Here is a 20,658-nt window from a genome sequence, read left to right as displayed (position 1 = left end):
TCTCTGGAGCGTAACAGTAAGAAGCATTTTGTATAAAAGTATTCTGTACTTCTGTATGACAACTATTAAAGAAACTTGAAACTTGAACTTGAACATTTTGTATTTTGTACTTGATGTTCATTAACATGTGCTGTCCCTATCAAATAAACTATCAAATCAAACTACTGCTACAAAAGTAACAGTCACTTAACTTTAGCTTTTGCCCCTTTTATGCATACAATGCCTATGTTTTGGCTGTGTTGCTCTTCTAGAAAAATAATCCTTTCAGGGTTGCCTATTGAAATACTGTACACCTCCAGTACAGAAACATTGTTTATGAGTTTGCGTGTCAGGTAGACCATTGATTGACAGTCGATTCTGCCAATTACGTCACACTGCTTGCAGCTGGACCCTATTGCCCACCTCTGCTGTTGATAACGCTAGCCAAGTTAGCTGTACACACATACACAGTGGGCCAGTTACTTTGGTGTAGGGGTGTAACAATGCATCGATCCTAAGGGGAAAATTCAACTGCATCGATTTGAAAATGTTAGAATCGATCATCGCAATTTGAATGTGTACACAGTGTTATGTTGTTATCATGTCCGTTACAGTCAACACAACGACATACGCTACTGCATCAACGTTATGATTAACAAAGCAAGGCATTAGTTTTGTTGCATTAACGTTATATTACTATTGCTATCGCTAAATCTAGGTGTTCTAAAATCTATTGCTATTGGTAAGACTATAATAAAGGTGCTCCCATAGTCGAGCGGACTGTACTCTGACTGGACTCCACGGAGTTCTGCTGCTCGGAAAACGCAATGGCAGACTTTCAGGAAGTAAACAAGCAAAATGAGAGCTTCCGATTGGTCATTTGCTTTATTTCCCATGAAACCAGTCACGTCACTCTACTGTGATTGGACCGTTGGCTTGAGTGCAATGTGGGACTTGTAGTTTTTTTAACGATTCTCAGCGGAGAAATAAAAAGAACGACTGAGGCTGTAATCTGCACTCGCACACCGTGCGAGTAATTGATTTTTCAGGTTCGCACACACATATTTTTAGGGGCATATGCGAGCAATATGGTCGCACTGTAGAGCCCTGTATGGAGACAATAGTATGGCTCATTTGACGGGCACTATTTATAGTCCAACATTGACAAACCAGTTCATTTCTACATACTTTCGTTTGTGCGCTATTCCACACTAAACATCGCCCGTTTCAAAATAATCCAGTCTTGTTTTCTAGATAGTGAGATATGACGTGTTATATGCATATGCGCAAATCGTTCGGGTTGCTCGCCTGAAACCTATATTATTTCCAAATCAAAAAGGTATATACCATATATAGATGTTTCTTCACAAAATCATCAAGGGGGGGGGTCGTTTCACAAAGCTGCGACCGTTACCAAAAGCATGTTTTAGGGTCGGTAAAATACGACGCTGTGATCAATACAAAAGCATGTTTTAGGTTTGGTAAAATAGACCTAAAATAGACCTTACCTTAGTCAGAAGGTACTCCAAAATGAATAATCTGTGTAGTTCCATCACGATCGCCATTACTCGTGTCCATTGGGTCTGGCTATAATACGGGAAACAATAGGTTTCAGGCGAGCAAATCTCCGACAGATGGCTGTGTGCCAATTCACTTTGAGGGGGAAGGGATTGCTGCAGCCGGAGGTACATCAGTACTGAAAGACACCTTAGAGACCCAGTTCAAAAGGTAGGCGATACTGCCACCTGTGTCGGAATTCGATCGTCATTGCAATTATAACGTAGGCAGCAGGGAGACACAGGCAGGTCCGCACAAGTGTTTAGAATGGGAAAATCTAGACTTCCGGTTTGACCGCGGAAGAACATGGCAGCCTAACTCGCGAGCTCCCCGACAGCAAAATTATATAGCCCAGGAAAACATTTATTAACAACACCAGGGTATATATTTAATAGGGATGAAAGCTATCACAAGACGTAGGGCGAACACGACTACAACTGAAAAGGACGACGGAATGGCAGAGAATGGCGACGCAACGGGAGGAAAAGATGGCGACGATGACTCTGAACAAGAGGCCACGCTGTTGAACATATACAAGGAGCTCAAAGAATTCAGAAGAGACAATGAACGTCAATTTCGGGAAATAAAGAATGATATGAACAGAATGAACGACAGGCTCGGTGAAACGGAGGGAAGAATCGGAGAAAATGAAAATATGCTTGATGCGGCGACGGTTTTAATCAAGAAACTGTTACAGAGGCAGGTCGACATGGAGGCTAAACTGCTCGACCAGGAGGGCAGAACGAGGAGAGAGAACCTACGGGTATATGGTATCCCAGAGGAGAAAGAGGGAAAAGACATGCATGGATTTCTAGACGGCCTGTTTAAGGACGCACTCGGCCTACCTCATGACATGGACCTTCGTATCGAATGAGCACACCGGGCATTGGCCCCAAGGCCTAACAACCCGCAGCTGAAACCAGTCAATCGTGGTTAAGTTTGGGAGCTACAAAATGAAGGAAGAGATAATACGCCGAACATGGCAGAAGAAAAACGTCTCATGTGACAATGAACGCTTCTATGTTGACCATGATTTCCCCACTGAAATACTGAAGAAGCGAGGAGAATATGCCGAGGCCAAGAGAATAATGAAGGAGAAGAATCTCAAGTTCCAGACACCATATCCAGCGAAGATGAGGGTATTCTATGAGGATGGCACCCGCCTGTACCAGAACGCAGCGGAGGCAACGGCGGATATGGCAAGTCGTGGATACAAGATCACAGTGGTGAACCCGACTACCGACCCAGATCGAGAGGAGATACTGCGGCTGTCTACCTGGCAGACGGTGGGAAGAAAACGGGGACCGGGGGACGACATACAGGCGACGGGGAATGAAGGCCCCGCGCAGCAGGGCAATGGACATCATGGATACCGGGAGAAACTACAGGGATTCAGACGGGGACAGTCGGAGGCGGACAATTAAGATAACGTTCAAGAAGCGCGTGGATACAGATAAGTCACAGGGGCATCTTCATAGAATAACAAACATCACAAAGTGCCAATATGTATATATTTATAAAAAAAAAAAAAAAAAAAAAAAAAAAAGACTTGAAATGTGAATGGAGGGCAATGTATAGGAGAATATGCTAAAAGTGTGGGAGGGGAAATATCCTGGATAGATATATAAAAAAAAAAGAAAAAAAAAGGGATAACGAAATGAACCACAGTCCATTATGGATATGTCATAGAAGTTACAATGTACCAATATATATCTAAGAGATATACAAAGGTTAATTGTTGGAAGAGAAAAAACGTTACCGTTTTGACAAGTTCAGTTGAATTGATCGCACTGTATATAGATTACAGTGTGAGCCATACGTTACATCAGGGTATACAAAATAGTAGGGACACGGTTTTGGGCAACCTGCCTTGTGCCAAATGCACTCCTCTGTTAGTCGAGGGGGACCAAGGTGCACGGGTGAGTATCGATCTCACCCTCGGTACAATTGTTCTATCTGGGGTCCTATCGAATGTGGGGGGGGGGAAATGTATTTGTTTTTATATGTTCCTTTTTATTTCATTATATGCTATTGTATATATATCATCACAATCTCAGGTTCTAGATATAGAAGTATGGGAGATGGCGCCCCAGACATAGAGGCACTACGTCCTGGATTGCACAGGGGAGATACATTACGAGGAATATGGGGCTGATTAAAATAGTATCGTGGAATATAGACGGATGTCATCATCCCATTAAGAGAAAAAAGATACTGACGTTCTTGAAACAAAAAAAGACGGATATTGCACTAATTCAGGAATCGCACCTGAATGAGGAGGAGTCGGCCAAGCTTAAGAGGGATTGGGTGGGACAAATATTCTATAGTACGTTCTCTTCTAGGAAGAGGGGGGTGGCAATATTGGTGAGAAAAAACAGACGTTAGGTGCACAATAGTTTCTCACATGATGAGGGAAGATGGGTTATACTGGATGCTGATTTGGAGGGGCAGAGGACTACCTTAGCTAATATATATGCGCCCAACGGGTCGTCCTCAGACTTTTTCCATGAAGTATGTGAGGTGATCAGGAAAATAGGGAATAGCAACGTAATCATAGGGGGGGACTTCAACCTGGTTGGAAACACCTTGCTGGACAAATCATATCAACCCAGGACCGCTGACAACGCAGGGAGACTGGCGGTTGGTGTACTGGTAGAGGAATTGTGTCTAGTGGATATTTGGAGGGTTATGAACCCACAGGAAAGAGACCACACGTTTTACTCTCACCCGCATTCCTCATACTCTAGAATAGACTATTTCCTGATCTCTAGCGCACTGGTAGAACAAGTAGCAGATACTGGGATAGGGAGCATTGTAATATCTGACCATGCTCCGGTTGATTTAGTGATCACATCCATGGAGGAAGGGCAACGATCTCTGAGATGGCGATTCAATAACCTGATGTTAAATGATGAAGGGTCGTGTGCATACATTAGAACTATATTTAAGGAATTCTGGGAACTTAATGAAGGGTCAATAGATGATAGTGGCATAATGTGGGACACATGTAAAGCTTACATGAGAGGGCGACTCATACAATACAGTGCAATACTAAAAAGGGCAGAGAAACAAAAAATGACAGCATTGGACGAGGAAATTAAAACACTCTCGAAACAGCACAGTCAGAGACCAGACCCAGAAACGTGGAGAAACCTAAACAAATCCAAATATGAATTGAACAACATATATCAAAAGAAGGCCGAATATGAGTTATTTAGGACCAACCAAAGATACTATGAACAAGGGGAGAGAGCGGGTAAAATACTAGCGAATGGGGTTAAACAAATGCAAAATATTATATCCTCAATTCGTAATAAGGATGACAAAATTATTACAGACAAAAAGAAAATTAATAATGTTTTCAGGTGCTTTTACCAGGATTTATATACCCCACAGACGGCGGTGGATCAGGTAAAACTGGACGCGTTCGACAAAATTGAATTACCGTCGTTATCGAAACAACAAGTAAAATCAATGGAGGGGGGGGTCTCGATAGAGGAAATACACGCGGCAATCAACAGCCTTAAATTGGGTAAAGCACCAGGAGACGATGGGTTTACTCCCGATTTCTACAAACAATTCAGTGATATACCGTACTTTTCGCACTATAAGCCGCACCTGACTATAAGCCGCAGCAGCTAAATTGAATGATGTGTACATATATAAGCCGCACTGGACTATAAGCTGCATGTGTTTTAATGTTTAATTACCATATGTAAGGAGTGGAGCCTGCGGCTTAATTTGACTCAACACGGGAAACCTCACCCGGCCCGGACACGGAAAGGCTTGACAGATTGATTGCTCTTTCTCGATTCTGTGGGTGGTGGTGCATGGCCGTTCTTATATTGAGCTTTAAGTTCCCACCTCTACAGAGAATGACTCCCATTGGGACACAATACTGTCGGACAAATAACAAGAATTAACTAATTTACAAGTTGTATTAAGTAAATAAGCGAACAGATAAATAACATTTCAATGCAGTAAAAAAAGCAATATTTTTGATTTTCGGGTTTTGTCCACATATAAGCCGCACCGTTATATAAGCTGCAGGGTCGAAAAATGGGGGGAAAAGCCGCGGCTTATAGTCCGAAAAGTACGGTAATCGCTCCGAGACTATTGAAAGTATATCAAGATTCACTGTTAAAAGGGGGATTGCCCACTAGCTTGAGATCGGCCACTATTACGTTACTACAGAAAAAGGGCAAAGACCCTCAATACTGTGGAAACTATAGGCCTATATCCCTGAGCAATTTGGAAGAAAAAGTATTGGCAAAGATACTAGCGAATAGAATAGAAGATGTACTACCAACTTTGGTGCACTCTCAGCTGATAATATCCACAGACTCCTACACATAATGTGGAAGGTTAGGGATGATACAGAACCTACAGTGGCCTTCTCATTGGACGCCGAAAAGGTCTTTGATAAGGTGGAATTTGCATTCTTATTTCACACGCTAGAGCGCTTCGGGTTCGGACCATCGTTTACTGGGTGGGTAAAGTTGTTATACACAAATCCGATGGCCTCAGTCTTGACCAACGGGATTGTATCCTCGCCCTTTAATCTAGGGCGGGGGACGAGGCAAGGTTCTCCGCTTTCTCCCCAAATGTTTGCGCTCTTCCTCGAACCACTTGCTATCGCACTAAGGACTAATCAAGACATCAAAGGGGTAATAGCAGGGCAGGTGGAACATAAATTATTTTTATATGCGGACGATATCTTATTGGTATCCAGCAATCCCCAAACAGCAGCTGGGGTCATTGGAACTATTATCGAGTCCTTCTCCGAAATATCTGGATACACAATCAACTGGAGCAAGTCAGAAGCAATGCCTCTCTCTAAATGTTGTCCCCCTGCTATCAGGAGGGGCTGGCAGTACAGATGGATGCCGTCAGGGTTGATATACCTAGGAATAAAGCTGATCCCAGGTCTGAAAGAGATAGTGCAAGCCAATATTGCCCCTATAATCGAACACATTAGTGCTCTGACCCAGAATTGGGCCAAGATGAATATGTCCCTCCTGGGGAAGATAAACTTAGTAAAAATGATATTGGCTCCCAAATTAAATTATATCCTATATATGCTGCCGCTGACTCTCCCGACCCAGTTACTCAAACAGTATGACAAAGTCATTAATGTATATCTGTGGGGGGGCAAAAGGCCGCTATTTGGACGGGCCAAAATGTATTCAGCAAAGGAAAATGGCGGCTTATCCCTGCCTAAACTAGACTGGTATCACTATGCGTTCTCGCTCTCCCAGCTCTCCAAATTGAATCACTCGACTGAGGAGGCACCTGCTTGGGTCAAGATGGAGGAGGAAATGTTATATCCCTCATCTCTGGAATCCTTCCTGACACAATCAGACAGACCTATACCTTTTAAGAACCCTCTAATGGCATTTGTCAGGGAAACTTGGAATCAGTCGCACAGGCTGACTGGTGATAGCCCATATTTAACTACAAGAGCCTCTATATGGTATAATAAAAAACTAAAGATTGGTAAGAAATCAGTCATATGGGACGACTGGATTAAAAGGGGGATACATGTACTAGGTGATATAGCCGGGGAAGATGGGGTCTTACCTTTTGAGGATATTAAAGAGGATTTTGGTATAGATAATAAAAACTTCTATAAATTCCTACAGATTAGACATTGTATATCGTCATCAATGGGAGGGCCAAAGTGTGGCCCGATTACTGCAATTCAAGAAATATTTTATAAAGGATGGCGTAGGAAAGGCGGTGCGTCAAGATTCTATGATGTTATAAGAGAATACAATGCACCCAAGTTGGCGGGTCTGAGGCTGAGCTGGGAGAACGATGTACGTGAGGATATTACTGAGGAAATGTGGGAGAAGCTGGTGTCCAAATGGGGTAAATTCTCTCGGGAGGCACAATCACAATTTATCTTTTACAAAGTGTTGAACAGAAGCTATTGGACGCCTAGTAAACTGGCCAGACTAAAATTAAGGGACAGTGACATCTGCTGGAGATGTGAGAAGGAGACAGGCACTTTACTACATATGCTATACGAATGTGAGAAGGTCCGGAAAATGTGGGATCAAATTGTGATATATTCCTAAGTAAGGTTCTGAATGTGAAGATAAATAACTCCCCAATGGCATGTGTTTTGGGTATAGTACCGAAAGGGATTAAACTGCCTAAATACCGGGGAATGTGGTATAGAATGGCCATGATATCAGGATGTAGAATTGCATTACGACATTGGAAATCACCCGTTGATATTACTTTTAAAGAATGGATGGAACGTCGCCTGTTCGAATCCAGCTCACAGCTCCGGGGTTGTCACCAGCTTGGCTGGCCGTTCACACTAATACAATTGGCTGTATTAGAGGGTGGGAGAAGCTGGCGGGGTGGGTCCGGGTCGTTGTAAACAGCGACTCCTACAGTTCGGTCGGGGCGCCTGCTAAGCGAGGATAGGACCTGAGGGGGATAGTGTGATCCTCCCACACGCTACGCCCTCTCAATGAGAATCCGCGCTGCCAGGTGAAAAGAAGCGGTGATTGGCTGGACGTGTGTCGGAGGAAGCACGTGGTAGCCTCCACTCTCCCAGATGATCTGACTGTGGGGGGTAAGTGCGCAGCGACCAGGAAGGGATTGGGAATCGGCATACGACTAACATTGGGATGGGAGAAAATCGGAGGAAAATGGAGGGGGAAAAAGATCAATATATAAAAAAAAAAAAAAAAAAAAAAGGATGGAACTAATGTTCCGGACAGCATCATATGAAAGGGTGACATATAGAGTCGCAGGGAGAGAGGATATCTTCGCTGAGGTATGGGACAGTTTTCTACACCTGACTGAACGGTCTGGGGACAAATGATTAAGATGGGATTACAATGGTATCAAGGATGAATGTGAAAAAGGGGATCTGATCTGATGGTACTTGTACTTTATATTGTATTATGTATGTATATGCATAGATTTTATGTCCGGATGGTGTATCTATGGAATGGCCACCGTCTCTATCACACTCTCATATGCGCATGTTTAGCCGCATACACGTATCTAGGATACACATATTCGTATGTGTACATAATAGATTTACACACACTCATATGCACAAGGCTGAGATATACATGCCAGGGGCACACATACATGCACATACTCATTTATAGGAAATAGGCATACACACACGTACATATACACATACATAGGGGACACACACATACGTAGCTGAGACGCACATACATATACATACCTGAGATACACACTCACATAGGGGGCAGAGGCACACATGGATACGAGACACACACAAGAGGTAGGAGTACAGTCACACACCAGAAAGATGCACACACACACACGTATGAGGCATGCACACATACTTACGTGATACACGTACCCACGTACATATATCTGAGACACACATGCATGCATGCTCTCATGCACACCTATATATATCCGAGACGCATTCTCTCACATGCAATATGGAGAAGGATGGCATCCCGATAGAAGATGCAGCACATACCTGCTCGCAGGTAGATCGGTCTACATGTAAAGTATGTGCATCAGGGATATATATGCACAATGTATAGTATTTTTGTGTAATGTCAGTTTTTGTATGAGTCTTTTACATGTTTTGTATGTTCTTACAAAAAAAGAAAAAGGCAAATCTTGGACGTTGCATATTGTGATGTGGAAAGATATGTGTTGAATATTGGAGAGATTTGTGCAAAAAATATATATAAAAAAAAAAAGGGAAAATCTAATAAAAAAAAAAAAAAAAAAAAAAAAAAGGATCTTAACCCGAGAAATCTCGGGGTTGGCGCTCAACGGTTGGATTTAAACCCCGAGAAATCTCGGGTATGGCGCCGAAAGTAAAACCAAAATCATATGTTAATGCGAGGTGGGGGGAGAGTTTTGCCCATCCCTAGTTTCTATGCCCGATCTGGTTTTAAACTGTGGTTATCAAACAGGAAAGACTGTCAGGTTAAACTGTAAACCAGGGATCGGCAATAGGCGGCCCGCGGGCCGAAATGGGCCCGCCAGCAATAATTTCTGGCCCGTCAGGTTATTTTGAGAATATGATGTTTATTTTACGCGCAGGAAATAGTCACTCGTTGTGACGCCAGAGTGTCTTTTGAAGCTGTATCTATCTATTCATCATATCTATGGCTGTCACTATAGCCAATTGAAATGCTAGAAATGGTCACATGGACTGGGAGAACCAATGGAATTTCACTTTCACTTCCGCGTTTGGGATGCCGGCGAGCGAACGTTTGCAAAAACAAAACAAACGTCTTTGAATAACTTCTTTGCAATGCAACGGGGAAATATGATGAGCCAGAAGAGGAGCCTACAACCTATAAAGCTTATTTTAATAAACAGGTGTCATTCTTAAAATACGGGTTTATCGCAACAGGTAACTCTTGCAATAAGCAACCGGTGACTCTCGCTTGTTGACATGGCAACACGAGCAAGCAACTGTGTTCAAGTTGGGTGGGCATTCAACGCGAGTGGACATTTAACATGTTATTAACATGGATTTTGGAGGACCGAAGCAGAAACAATATCAAGTCCAGGGCAGGGCTGCCTGCATTATGCCGGTGAGTGTTGTGTTTTAATAATAATAATAATACATTCGATGTATAATACACCCGCTGTGGTGCTTAAAATCAAATGCACCCTACTGATCTCGATTTATAATGCGAGCACCTGCATTAAAATCAAATTACTGATCTGTTCATGTGTAATGCACTGTCTGAGAGGCACTTTATAATAGAAAAAAGACAGTGCAAACATGTATATGTCGTTTTTTTTTTTACAGTTAAAAAATGTTCACTTATCATTGGCCCGCCACACAATGGCTTGGGGAAAATTTGGCCCGTGGGCAAATCTAATTGGCGACCCCTGCTGTAAACAGTCATTCAGAACTGCATTATTTTACCCTGTCTATTCTATTTTACTAACTATTTTATTGCAATGCACTATTTTGCTGCTCTTTTATTACCGTCTATTTTTTAATAGTCTATATTACGTGTGACGATCAAACCATAAACAAAGAGGCATATTGGGACGTTAGATCCCAATATGAAGAACTGTGATTTGGTGTTTTATGTCTTACCTTGACTTTGTCTATTTTGACGCTCATTTTATGCCCGTCTTTTTTTCTCTCTTTTTTACTGCTGTGAAGCACTTTGAGCTCCAATTGAAAGGGGCTATACAAATAAAGTGTATTATTATTATCACTACTACCTGGGTCGTCTTCTTCTCTTCCTCTTTAGACGCGGCTTCGTCTGAAGGTCGGCCAGCTGAAGAGTACACACAGCAAATCCTTGAGTTTATCCAACTGAAACGCCAGGAAAGTTATAGACTACGTTGTGAGTAATAATGGCAACCATCCTACTCTCCCCTACCTGCTGGGTCTTGGGAGTTCCTCTCCTGGCCGTCTGCGCTGGGCGGAGCGGCTGGGGTGGGGGGTGTATCAGAAGGTGGGGGGCTAGAGGGAAGAGACACGGGCTGCATCTGGAGGACGTAGCAGTCTGCTGCAGCCAGGGGGCGCCACGCCACATGGACCATACTGACTGTGGACTTGACCAGTAATACAGCCTCTGGGGCAGTAGGTCGATCTGACGGGACAAAGATGGAGGGTATTATTAACGGCCAACATATCATTACCCCCCCACACCCCCATAATTTTTTGATCTATTTTTTCTCCCCCCTTTTTTCCGTATTTTTCTCCCATCCGAATTTAGTCGTTATGCCAATTCCCTTCCTGGCCGTTGCGCGCATTTCCCCCCCACTTGCCGGCCTAGGGAGGGTTGAAGACTATCACATGTCTCAGCCGCTTCTTTTCACCCGACAGCGAGGACTCTCACTGGGGGAGTGTACCGCGTGGGAGGATCACACTACCTCCCCCAGATCTTTTCCCTGCTGAACAGGTGCCCCAAGCGACCAGTAGGAGTCGCTGTTTACAACGACCAGGATACATACCCCACCGGCTTCCCACCCGCTAACACTGCCAATTGTGTTAGTATGGATGCCTGACCAAGCCAGAGTTACCGCTGACAGCTGGATTCGATCCCAGAGTCTCTGCGGTGGTAGGCAGGCACTTAGTCCGCTGTGCTCCCCAGACCCCCCCCCATCATTTGAACATTTAACTGATGCTTTTATCTAAAGCGACTTACAAGTTCTGTACAACAAGTCAGCAGGAAGGGAAGAACTCTGGCAGCAAAGGGTCAGTAATATTGTTCGTCGTTCGTGAACTTGAGTGTCGAATGTACCTACTGTACCCAGTTCTTCTCACCAGTCTCCAGGCCTCATACTGTACCTACTGTACCCAGTTATTCTCACCCGTCTCCAGGCCTCATACTGTACCTACTGTACCCAGTTCTTCTCACCTGTCTCCAGGTACCAGAAGTCCTTGCAGCAGACCTGGTAGTTCCAGCTCTTCCGGTAGCCATCGCGACCGCTCCAGATGTAGAGCCTGGAGCCGATGGTGACGGAGCAGTGTCCCGCCCTGGCTCTGGGTCCACTGGCATGGGACTCATCAGGCCCCTGGCTGTGCGGCAGGGAATGGACCTGGTCCTGGGGGTCTGGCTCCAGGCTCTGCCACGCCATAGTGTCTGGAGTAGGGACGAAAAGGCAATTCAAATACACCATCAACTCAGCGAACGGGATTTCAATTAAGAGTTTAAAATGCTCTCCACGGGATGCACTGACCTAAGTCGAGCACGCACAAGGAGTTGGTGCAAATCCATTCTGCTCCTAAGACATTGGGCTTGTCCATCACACACTGGACGGGGATCCATCCCCCGAATACATACATCCTGCACACAGAGGAAGGGACTGTGTTAAATCACTTTTCATACATGCCACATAAAAACTAAGCCAACGATACAATGAATACAATGCAGCCGAAAAACATCCGTTACTTGTTTCCGATGATGTTTGCGGAGTGAAGGCTTCTGGGTAGCGGATAAGATCCTTTGGTCTCCAGCATGGACCACACCATAGCGTCTAAGAGACAGAGACACAAAGTGAGAACGAGGAGGAGATAAGCAAAGGAAAAGTCTTTATTGCCAAGTAAGCTGCACATGACAAGGAATCAGTCTTGGTCATTTGGTGCATCAACATTAACAGACAATTAAAGTGGAATAAAATAAAATGGAATATATAAACTAAATCAGAATAAAAACACAATAGAATAGAATATAGGACAGGGCTGTACAATTGTGCAGGATTGTAGTAGAGTATACACTAAATTAGAATATAAATACAACAGGAAAGACTGTTTTAAACTGTTTAAACAGTCATTCAGAACTGCATTATTTTCCATTGTATTGCACTGCACTATTTTGCTGCTCTTTTATTACCGTCTATTTTAAAATTGTCTATATTATGTGTGACGATCAAACCACACAAAGAGTGGACAAGAGTGTGACAGTGAAACAAATAGGCCTATTGGGATGTTAGATCCTAATATGAAGAACTGTGATTTGGTGTTCTATGTCTTACCTTGACTTTGTCTATTTTGATGCTCATTTTATGCCTTTTTTCTCTCTTTTTTACTGCTGTGAAGCACTTTGAGCTGCAATTGAAAGGTGCTATAGAAATAAAGTTTATTATTATTACTACCTGTGTTTAGAGCTGCCGCGATAACCGCATTACCGCGGTATCGCTGTTGCATCACGCTCACCGCAGAGTTAGGCTGAATACCGCGTCACCGCTGTTTTTTATCATAATAATAAAGTTGGCTTGCGGCTCTGCAGATATACCCTACTCGGTTCCAAGCGACCCTATTGGGTAGAAGTGGTACCAGAAAAGTCATGTGAAACATTGCAGACCACTGACTGGTCAGAAGAGAGACGCGTCACACTTTGTAGCCTCTGAACAAAAACAGAACGCCGGCGGCGCCATCTTTACTGCCTCGCTAAGGATGCATTTCATTCAGGATTTGTTTGCGTCTTTAAATTGCGACAGAACCAAGTGCAATAAACAAAAAAGAATGGATTCACTGTGTATTCTGCCTTATTTATTGATGAAACAAAACCGACATCAACCCAATTTACCACCGAGCGGAGAGTTTAGTGTCACAACAAGATCGCTGATGTGTTAAGTTTGTTGTTGTTATTAGCCTAATAATACTACCGTCAGCCGATATACACGAGAGGTAACGTTAAACCCGGGTTTGCTTGGTAGAATACACAATGAGAGGTAACGTTAGCTTTGGCAGAATAGACGCAACGAGAGTCTGGTTAATGTTGTTATTGATTGATTGATTGATTGATTGAAACTGTGTTAAACTCTGGCTTGCTGCAAGCCCTCGGACATCTATGCCCATGGAGCTTTCAGTGTACACAAGCGAGCGGCCCCGCCTGCATCCCCACACGGAGACAAACGGAGTAGTACCTGGCTGCAGTGGAAAAGGAACGAAGTACCAGGTGCCTAAAGCGGGTCGAGTCGAGTAGGTACTATGCAGTGGAAAAGCGCCATTAGACTAGAGGCAGGCTATAAGAGTAGACTACTAAAAAAAAAAAAAATGCATTCAAACTTTTTTTTTTTTGTGCGCACTGTGCGGTAATAACCGCGGCGGTAGGAAATATTTCGCAAATTCGTGCGGTAAGGAAAATATCAATACCGCGGCAGCTCTACCTGTGTTGTCTTCTAAATTAGAATATAAATCAAAGCGCTTTACAATTTTTGTTTCTCACATTCACCCATTCACTCACACACCGATGGCAGAGGCAACCATGCAAGGTGCCAACAATTAGGGGTTAAGTGTCTTGCTCAAGGACACATCGATACGCTGCCCGGGAGGAGTGGGAATCGAACCGGGAACTTATTTTTTTTCTTTCCAGCCTTTATTTACCCAGGGTAGGTTCGCTGAGCACGGATGCTCTTTTTCAGCTACGCCCTGCTTCACATTCACATCTGGGAGCTGCCCAGTACAACCACAGTCTGACACCGTTGGCCACTGAGCAACTCCACTGGAGCAGTTGGGGGTTAAGTGCCTTGCTCAAGGGCACTTCAGCGGTTGGTGTTAAGGGTATGGGAGAGAGTTATTCATTCACTCCCCCAGCCCAGATTTTTCCTGCCTGTCTGGGGGGATTGAACCGGCGACCTTTCCGCTTTTGACTACCAGACAACTGCTCTACCTCCCTCCTGAGCCACTGTCGCCCCCTATATGTGCAAATATAATAGTCCAGGAAGGGTGTGTTAATGTGACACATTGTGACTAAGTGAAAGAAAAGGAAAGTCCACGAGAGCATGAAGTGGATGATCTGAGATCACTGAAGGAGGGGCTACCGAGGTCCAGCTGCCAGAGGTCCCCCAGGCGGTGGCCGTGCATCCCCCCGTAGACGTAGAGTTTAGGAGAACCCGTCCCGCTGTGGGCCACGGTGGTGTGGGACTCCCGAGCAGAGGGGCCCCCTCCCTTGGTGTCTGGGACGGTCCAGCCTCTCACCCCCGATACCGACTGGAGCTCCAGCTCGTAGAAGTCATCCAGGTACCTGCGTGAGAACGAGATCCAAAACACGATTTAATCCTTCGGATGAGAGAGAACCGTATAAGATGCTCGAGAACCAAATGAGCATCGAAACATAATTAAAAAAAACGAACTTAGACGGTCCACAGTCAGAAGGGTTGAACTGACTTTCTATTTAAGTCAGGTTTTCCTGTGTTTAGCAGACGGAAGGCCTTTGACGTCTGTTTTGGACATAGACGTAGTTTATAGACATGCTGCTGCTTCCACTCTAAAGCCTCTGGACCCTGTATATCATTCTGCCCTCAGATTTATCACCGGTGAAAGTTATGGTGCCCAACATTGTATCCTATATGATAAGGTTGGGTGGTCCTCTCTGGAAAAGAGACGTGACTTGCACTGGCATCCGTTTCTGTATACGGCTATTATTGGTGATCTCCCAATCACTTCATTGGTGGATTGGAGCCCTCAATCTTATCACACTGGCTCTGGTGATTGGCTTTTACACGTAAGGTTCCTAAAGTTTGCACTGAATTAGGAAAATCTGCTTTTAGCTTCTGTGGCCCTTGGAAATTTTTTTGCAGTGCACTTTAAAACGCAATTCATTAGTATCTATTGGTCAGTTTAAATCGTTAATAGCAAACCACTTCACCACAGTTTGCACCAGTTGTTTTTATTTATTTTAAATATTATATTATATTATATAAAGGACACACTTCGACACGCTGCCTGGGAATCAAACCGGAAACCTTCCGACTGCCAGACGACTGCTCTACCTCCTGAGCCACTGTCGCCCCCTGATGTGTTGTACTTCTTGAACATGTTTATGAATGAATGATTGTACTACGAGTGAGAAACTATGGGCCAGGTTACCGTGGGATGTTGCCGTTGGGGTCCTCACTGTCGTTGGCCATCCCTCCGAACACGTAGCACTTGTTCCTCAGGAGCGTGAAGCTGTGGCCGATGCGAGGACCCGGGGGCGGGGCGTTCCTGGGCGGGCGGGGCTTCAGCTTCTTCCACAGCCAGCGGCTGGCCTGTGTGATGCCAGATCAAAAAAAAAGTTCTCCCGTCATATCTATGAAACATCATGTACAGAGAAAGACACAGGGTTTCTGCAGGTTTCAACAAGTTCAATTTAAGATGAGACCTTTTTAATATTACTTAGAGCTATTTCACGACCATACTAGCCATTTTTTTTAACACATAGCGACACTGAACTGGCGGCTGCACTTGCACGCCAATTAAATTCTTGCGCGTTCCATACAAGCTCTCACCAGACTGCTCCCGGCAGCCCAGCAAAAAAACAACAACTTGAATACAAAAAACATTTAATGTATTTAATATTATTTAATCTCCCGACTGCGCCCCCTAAAAATGTTTATACTACTTGTACTAAATGAAGATTTTTTTATACACTTTAAGGCCTTAAATAGACAATTATAAATTGTATCAGTTTTAAGACTTTTTAATACCCTGCAGATACCATGAGACAGTGTTAATGTAGAACCCTCACCTGTAGCTCATAGACGTTGCTACTGTACTTGCCGAACTCCACCATGCCCCCGAACACAAGAATGCGAGAGCCTTCGCAGACAAAGCCATGGGCGGCACAGCCAGGGGGTATGTCACCTCTCACCGCAGGGAGAAACCACTGTTTAGACACTGTTTAGACGAGCAAAGGTCATCAGTCATCTGGAGCCACGGTTTCCTGATTAGATTCAGATTATTTTATCGTTTGTTTATATATATATATATATATATATATATATATATATATTTTTTTTTTAATGTACATAAATTCAGAAACAAACAAGTGAGATGCTTGTTTCCCCCGGCTCCTCAACCGCAGTAGATTTGTAAACATAGTACACAACGATCTATACAAACAAGATAAGCTACAAATAAACTATAAAACTAAACATAGTACACAACGATCTATACAAACTAGATAAGCTATAAAACTAAACATAATAAACAACTAAGCTATGCTGCTAACTGTATAAATATAAACTATAGAATATAAACTAAACTAGACTAATTACACAACTGTACTATACATTACATATCTGTATGAATATACCTGCATATAACCACTTTTTTTTGTCTGTGTGTGTATGTACTATGTCTGTATATATCTCACACCTATTCGTACTAGTTATACCGCTGACCAGTACGACTTACTACCACACGCTAGGGGGTGTGTTGAGTAAAATGAAAGTGTGCACTGACCTTGGGTTTTCAACATTTACACAATTATTTGATTCAATAGTGGGTTCTGTTTTATTTTATGCTGCTGGAGTATGGGGTTTTGATGATGCACCTGAATGTAATGCTATCCAGAACGGGGCCATGAGTTACTTCTTGGGAGTCTATAAATATACACCAAAAGGGGCTATAGAAGGGGACATGGGTTGGGAGTTGGGACTCATGCTTGGTCAAGCAAAAAGGTGAAATGGTTAGGTTATGGAACCGCCTGGTCCAGCTGCCAAATAACAGGGTGACAAAAAAGATATTTAACTGGGACAGAGCACACAGTCATCCCTGGTCAAGAGAGATGTCCATGATTTTTTCTCCTGCTGACTTAAGTATGATTTTTATGAACAATCTGCAGTGTAAGGTTCACAATACTTAAAACAAAATGATCAACAATCCATCAGGATAAGTGGAAGGTGGAGATATGGAAAAAACCTAAACTTAGAAAATATGTTGTAATTAAAAATGAGTATTTTACTGAACCTTATGTAATGTTAAACTTAAAGAGAAGACGGAGGTCTCTGTGTGCCCAGTTGAGGTCTGACTGGCACCCTGCCATTGGCGGTGGAAGTGGGTAGATTCCAAGGTAAATCTGAGGAGGAGCGGTTGTGTGTTCTATGTGATCTGGGAGTGGTGGAAGATGAATATCATTTTGTTTTTTATTGCCCTTTGTACACCGATTTGAGGAGGGCTTTATTTGAGAACATTCAAATTGTAAATCCGGATTTGTTTTGGCAGTCTGAGAGTTACTTGTATGTTTGTTGAGTTGTTTTTTTGTGGAGGACATCTTCAGTTTTGCAGGATTTTTGGAGAAAGCATGGCACAAAACACACTATATCCTATATAATTGTATATGAATTCCTTGTGTTTCTTTGTTTACATACATTGCTTACAGCTTGTGTTATATTACGTTTTATTGTTTTTTTTTGTGGCCATCTTGGTCTATATGTCATAATTTATCAAGTAATTTGTCAAGTATATTATTACTTATTGTTATGTGTCTTGTAAGCCCACATGGGCTGGGCATACACCTGTATGTGTGTAAGACACAAAAATAAAAAAACATCAATCAATCAAAGTATAATGTTTTTATACCTGTATCACTGCACATAATAATACTATACCACTGTACCTACATTAGCATTATTAATCATTTATATATAGTTGAATCACTTGTACATTGTATATTGCACTTTAATCTAACATTTACACTCTGGTTGGATGTCAAACTTATTTTCGTTGTACTGTACTACTTGTGCAGTATGACGACAATACATTTCAATGGAATATTATGAGACTATCGCTATTCAGGCTGCCTTATCAGTTCAAGACTATCCTTGTGAGTATATATAGTAGCAAGCTAACTGAAGACAAAAATGAAATTCATTGGTTGGTTGTTGGACACAGATTGTTGGCTTAGTTTTGGCAGCAACGTACAGAATTGTATTTAAATCAACACACACTTTGATCTTCAATCAACACAAGTAACGCTAACGTTACTGATATGTCATAAATGTATAGATGTAGCAGTACCGTCTATCTGTAAGTCGTGTATGTCATATATGTTATGATGAATTGAAAATGGGGGACCCTGATGTAAACAAGACCAAAGTCTTTCTCTGGTCTGCATCCCCTTAACAATTGTGTGTATTGAGATGTACTGTACCCATTCTGCAATCTGTTAATACAGTTTTCAATCAATCAATAACTGTGTGTTGATACAAAGTTACTGACATTTGATTTAATAAAGTAAATTAAACTCGTTGTTGCTCATTGTACTCCAATGCAATTAAATCCCTATTATCCAAACACTATTTTGATATAAGCTAGCAAAGCGTAGCGGTACATAATATATACTTTTTAGAGCAGGGAACCAGCAGGTACAGGGGGGTCTACCGGCTAAACTAACAATAGCCACCTTTGTTGTCTAACTTCACGTTAGCTACGTGACTAAAGAGTAAAATCTGCCTTCAACTTGAACGTCCTTTAACTATTGTAGGTTATTGTTCTATGCTAATTAACTATGCAAGTAGCTTAACATATCTGATCATCTGCATGCTAGCCTAGTCTAAAACATTTAACATGGTTAGTTGGCCAACTGTTAGCATCCATGTTACAAGTTACAACACAACTGGTTGTGTGGATGCTAGCCGTTTGTGTTGACCACTGCACTTCCGTGTTCCATGGAGCTCGTGAGGGGGAGGGGCGTGGATCAAATGAATGGATGCCTGAACGCGCGCTCTCCCATGACACCAAAATACCGGAAGTGTTGCGGTGGTCTATGTGCTAACGTTAGCGAGCGTTAGCTTACCGGTGTTGTAAACATGGAGGTCGTCGGATATGCCTTCGTTGCCACCTCCGAACACGATGATGAGCTCGCGGATGGCCACCGCTCGGTGTCCGTGTCTCGAGCGTGGTATTAGTCCAGTGAAAGAGTGCACTTTCCTCCATAACGGATCCTCTGTAGTCATTGTCCCGACTGGAACTAATGAACAGTCGCCGGGGGCCTGAAGTTTGGCGCTGTTGGCGACTTTCAAGAGAAGTGGGCGGGGAGAGGGGAGGGTCTTCTGACGTGGGACAGTGAATGAATGATGAATGAAAACTTTATTTAACAGATTTCAGAATGGGTACAATACAGTACGGCTCAAATAAATACATACAATTGTTAAGGGGATGCAGACCAGAGAAAGACGTTTGTCTTGTTTACATCAGGGTCCCCCATTTTAAATGCATAGTGGAAACATGGACATACATAGAGATAAAAGTGGGAACGAGGTTATCTCTGGAAGGACAGAATTCTGTATGATAGCATGTACAATAGTGCTGACCCAGAACCCACCTCACCCCTGCCCACTTTGCCAACCTAGGATGGCTTAGAGTAGATGACAGAGTACAGCAACTTGCAATGGGCCTGGTCTACAAGATACACTATACGACCGGGGTGCCCATGTACATGTCAAAATACTTCCCAAAGGTCAGTGAATACCACAACCACTACACCAGAGGAAGCTCAACAAATCATGTTAAACCCAGATTCGGCTCAAACAAGGGACTAAACACGTTTCGCAATTATGCCACAACAATGTGGAACGCCCTACCCAAAGCTGTAAAGGAATGTGAATCCCTGCCCACATTCAAAACCGCCCTTAAAGAGCACCTACGGGAGGCTGCAATTCGAAACTGGCCACCGTAAATGCCCAAAACCCCCACCACCTCCTAATAGACAGTCTCCTCCCCACCGCATGTATATATTCCCTCCCCGCAGTATGTATATTTCCCTCCCACCCACCCACCCCCTCCTAATGTACAGTCCCCTCCCCATCATATGTATATACTCTGTCAGGATATAGGGGTAACAGTACTGTATATTTGAATACCGCCTATGTCACAAATGTATCAGTACTAAATACCTATATGTCCCTATGCCA

General features: G+C 43.2%; 1 protein-coding gene across 1 annotated transcript in view; it reads right to left on the bottom strand.

Moving 5' to 3' along the window:
* LOC311241783 (host cell factor 2-like) overlaps positions 1 to 19,747 on the bottom strand; it is a 54,546-nt gene extending 34,799 nt beyond the window's left edge. Inside the window, exons 1-9 of the mRNA XM_084330690.1 lie at positions 19,542 to 19,747; positions 16,491 to 16,639; positions 15,851 to 16,011; positions 14,803 to 15,005; positions 12,429 to 12,513; positions 12,217 to 12,323; positions 11,895 to 12,119; positions 10,911 to 11,123; positions 10,750 to 10,805 (exon numbers count right to left, since the gene is read on the bottom strand). Coding sequence (XP_084186816.1) covers positions 10,750 to 10,805; positions 10,911 to 11,123; positions 11,895 to 12,119; positions 12,217 to 12,323; positions 12,429 to 12,513; positions 14,803 to 15,005; positions 15,851 to 16,011; positions 16,491 to 16,639; positions 19,542 to 19,701 — 1,359 coding nt within the window. The 5' untranslated portion in view covers positions 19,702 to 19,747. The remainder of the gene's footprint in view (positions 1 to 10,749; positions 10,806 to 10,910; positions 11,124 to 11,894; positions 12,120 to 12,216; positions 12,324 to 12,428; positions 12,514 to 14,802; positions 15,006 to 15,850; positions 16,012 to 16,490; positions 16,640 to 19,541) is intronic.
* Positions 19,748 to 20,658: the final 911 nt, after the last annotated feature.

The sequence above is a fragment of the Notolepis coatsorum genome, assembly GCF_963971535.1.
Source record: "Notolepis coatsorum genome assembly, chromosome: 15".
Taxonomy (NCBI): Eukaryota; Metazoa; Chordata; class Actinopteri; order Aulopiformes; family Paralepididae; genus Notolepis; species Notolepis coatsorum.
This window is presented reverse-complemented; position numbering and strand designations above follow the sequence as displayed.